The 3,359-nt window shown below is 58.2% G+C and overlaps 1 protein-coding gene across 1 annotated transcript in view; it reads right to left on the bottom strand.

The window, feature by feature from the left end:
• Positions 1 to 3,359, bottom strand: part of DOCK3 (dedicator of cytokinesis 3) — a 204,694-nt gene that overhangs the window by 10,378 nt on the left and 190,957 nt on the right. Inside the window, exons 48-50 of the mRNA XM_014529727.1 lie at positions 2,990 to 3,111; positions 1,818 to 1,956; positions 1,191 to 1,338 (exon numbers count right to left, since the gene is read on the bottom strand). Of these exons, the coding sequence (XP_014385213.1) occupies positions 1,191 to 1,338; positions 1,818 to 1,956; positions 2,990 to 3,111 (409 nt within the window). The remainder of the gene's footprint in view (positions 1 to 1,190; positions 1,339 to 1,817; positions 1,957 to 2,989; positions 3,112 to 3,359) is intronic.

Here is a 3,359-nt window from a genome sequence, read left to right on the forward strand (position 1 = left end):
GGCCCCCTGTGCCCTCACGGGGCTGATGCTGCGTCTGGTCAGGGGCGGGGCACGGCTTCCGCAGGCGGCCGGCACGTGGATGTTGTAGCCAAGAACTGACTTCCTGCTCTTTCTCACCATTTCCTGCTTTGGCCCAGATCTGTCTGATGCCAGAAACGGGAGGGCTCTCACCAGCCTTTCTCTACAGAGAGTCTGGAATGTGGCCGTGGTGACAGCATGTCTCCAGAGAGGGGACCCTCAACGGCCGCCCCAGCACACACATGCCCCTCCTCCACGAGGCGGCGTCTCCTCCCCCACCCGGGTCCTGGGTCGGCCTCACTGATCACAGGGCTGTTACCATCCTGCACAGCCAACGCTGGGGCGCACTAGAGCTTCGATGCCACAGCTAATTTCATTCCACCGCAAAGACTTCTATTGAAAAGGTCAAAAAATCAAATTTCACTGCAGTTAACTACTATCAGAATGTAAAAAAGATACTGCTCTCAGAGAACAATATTTATCCGTTTGAATAAGAAATCAAGCAAAATTTGGCAAAGTAAATAGCTTTTTACAGAGCCACCTCTCTTGAGTAAGCCTTTCCCAACAGACCACGTTTGGTGGGTTGTTGTCACTGTTGCTTTCAGCGCCCACACCGAAGTGTCACGCTGTCACGATGCCTGCTTCCTCAGGACGCACTGCTGCCCTAACTCTGATCTTTACTCTGTAACATTTCAGTGGGAAAGGACTGAGCTGCTCCTAGGCCAGTGATGGCGAACCTTTGAGCTCGGCGTGTCAGCATTTTGAAAAACCCTAACTTAGCTCTGGTGCTGTGTCACATATAAAAATTTTTTGATATTTGCAACCATAGTAAAACAAAGATGTATATTTTTGATATTTATTTTATATATTTAAATGCCATTTAACAAAGAAAAATCAACCAAAAAAATGAGTTTGCGTGTCACCTTTGACACGCGTGTCATAGGTTCGCCATCACTGTCCTAGGCGGTGTCCCCCTGAGTGGAGAGGGGAGAGCTGGCTACGTGGGGGCAGCTCAGAGCGGGTCTGACGCCAGTTAGAGAGCGGTCTGGAGCTAGAGACCTGCGTCCTGAGCGCTGGGAGCACAGGTGCGCATGCTCTCAGAAGCCACAGGTGAGAGGACAGTGGGGTCACGAGGCCCTTCCCCTTCTGCAGGCGGCACCTGCCCCCCTTACCTCGGGCACTGGAGGGGGCAGAGGCAATCATCTGGGATGGTGCTGAGTGAGTGGAGCTCAGGCTGGAGGAGGAAGGGCTTGCCTGGGACGAGGACAGAACAGACACGTTGGTGACTGAGCCCTGGTACCTGGGGTTGGGAGACGCGAGCTGCAAAGGGAAAAAATCAGCAGGATAGAGGTCTGAATGGCCAGGACTGTAGGACTGGCCTAGACTTGGCTTCTTCATGCCATGAGGTGCCCAGACCTGGTGTCTGATGCTGTACCCTGGGCCCTGATGGAGGCCAGGCTGATGGCTGGCACAAGGGCCACCCACACCACTCGTGGAGCAGGGCTGCTGGGTGGACTGTAGCGATGGTGCCTGCAGGAAGCAGGGCTCAGCCATCAGGAGTGTCAGGCAGGAGTCTGGCAGAGGGTCTGCCCCTGGGACTGAGCTGGATTCCCTTCTTGGGAAACAAGGCCTGGGAGCCGCCCCCTGGCGGGTGGAGGGAGGCAGTCCTGCTGGCTCTGGGTGTCCTGACCTCAGTAACTGGAGAACGAGGCAGGATGTCAGCCCTGGACCAGGCCAGCCGGCAGAGAGGAGAGTCCCCCCGTGTGGAGCGCTGGCCCAGCCCCCTGCACAGCCTGTACCTGCATGTGGTGGTACAGGTCCTCGGGGGCCTCGCCCATGGGGCCGTCGCCCAGCATCACCACGTTTCCCGCTTCACTAGACGCGTGTGAGGAGAGCGAGGAGGAGGAATGGCGACCCGTGCCCATCAGGTTCATGGGGCTGTGAGAAGAGCAGGACACAGGAAGCAGTCAGACCTGGAGCCGGGGAACCTTGCTGGGGGTGGGGGCTGTGGGAAAGGGTGTGAAAACGTCCTCCCAGCCTCAGCCACACTGGATTGGGGGCCTGGAGCAGCCCTGAGCCCGCTGCGCTGAGGCCTGTCCTGGGCGGACTGGACTGATAGACCTCAATGGCTCATGGCCACGCAGACTGCTGACAGCAGCAGGTTCTCAGGGGGAATGACAGAGACCCACTGAGTCTGGCCCCAGGCCTGAGGTCCCCCGTGCTATGGAGGGTCATCTGAGCGGTGCCCACCCTCTGCTGGATCTGCTCCATGGTCAGGTGTCTTGCTGGCATGGGCAAGGCATCAAAATGCCGCTGGGAAGCATCTCTGGGCTTCCTTTCATATCGGTGGCCGCAGCTTGCCAACAGCTGTCCCTCCCAATGCGAGGCGGCCCCTCACTCCGTCACTCCTTCTCACTGGCTGAGTGCACATCTGGGCTGCCTTGCTGCTCACACTCCCCTGGCCTGGCTCCTGAACTCAGAGCAGCCTCACCTCGACATCCCATCACTACCTGGTTCTCTTCCTAAAACCAAGTGGCGATCCTCATTCCCGCGGGATCAAGTCCAAAGGGATGACAGCACAAGGCCCTCCAGGGCACCTGGGCCCCCATGCCGGGCCCCCTGCACTGCAGCCACTTGGTTCGCTGTGTGGTGCTGACCCGGCCGGCTCGTTCACACCCGGTGAATGTGCGCGTCGGTCACTTTGCCTGGGTCTTGCTCCATCAACTCCTCACCCGAACTCTTTTCTGCCGTCAAACTTCTATTTATCCTTCAAGGCTCACCCCAAACTCACTCCGGGTCCCACCCCCCCACGGATCCTGTCACCCAGGACGACGATGCAGAGCGTGGTCCTTGTGGACGTGGGTCAGAGGGCATGCGAGTGAGCTCACAGGCACTATTTCGGACTTCCTTCTCTGACCTTAGATATGCAGACGACCTCTGTGGAGGGGCCACTCCCAGCCCGAAGGCCTACCTGTGCCGGTGGGTCATCTTGAGGCTCTCGGGGCTCACGGGGCTGTGGGATGCGAGGACACTGCCCCGGGGGGTGCTGCTGCCTGAGCATGCAGGACTTGGTTTGTCCAAACCCGGAAACTCCTGGCGAGAGAGGAATGGCCCTTCATTAGAGAGGAAACAACACGTATGTTATTAAGGCTGAGCGGGAAGAGCAGACAGTGGTAGAAATGTGAAAGGGAAAAAGAGCCCCGTCCTGGGAGCCGAGCCAGGACTGTGAGTGCTTGTGGGCAGCGATCCCTCCTCAGCACTGAGAGAGCACGTCTGGATGGGCGGGAGGGGCCCGAGTTCAGGGGAGGGTGTTGAGGCTCCCTCACTGCAGAGGAAGGAAA

This window comes from Myotis brandtii, unplaced genomic scaffold (genome assembly GCF_000412655.1).
Source record: "Myotis brandtii unplaced genomic scaffold, ASM41265v1 scaffold693, whole genome shotgun sequence".
NCBI lineage: Eukaryota > Metazoa > Chordata > Mammalia > Chiroptera > Vespertilionidae > Myotis > Myotis brandtii.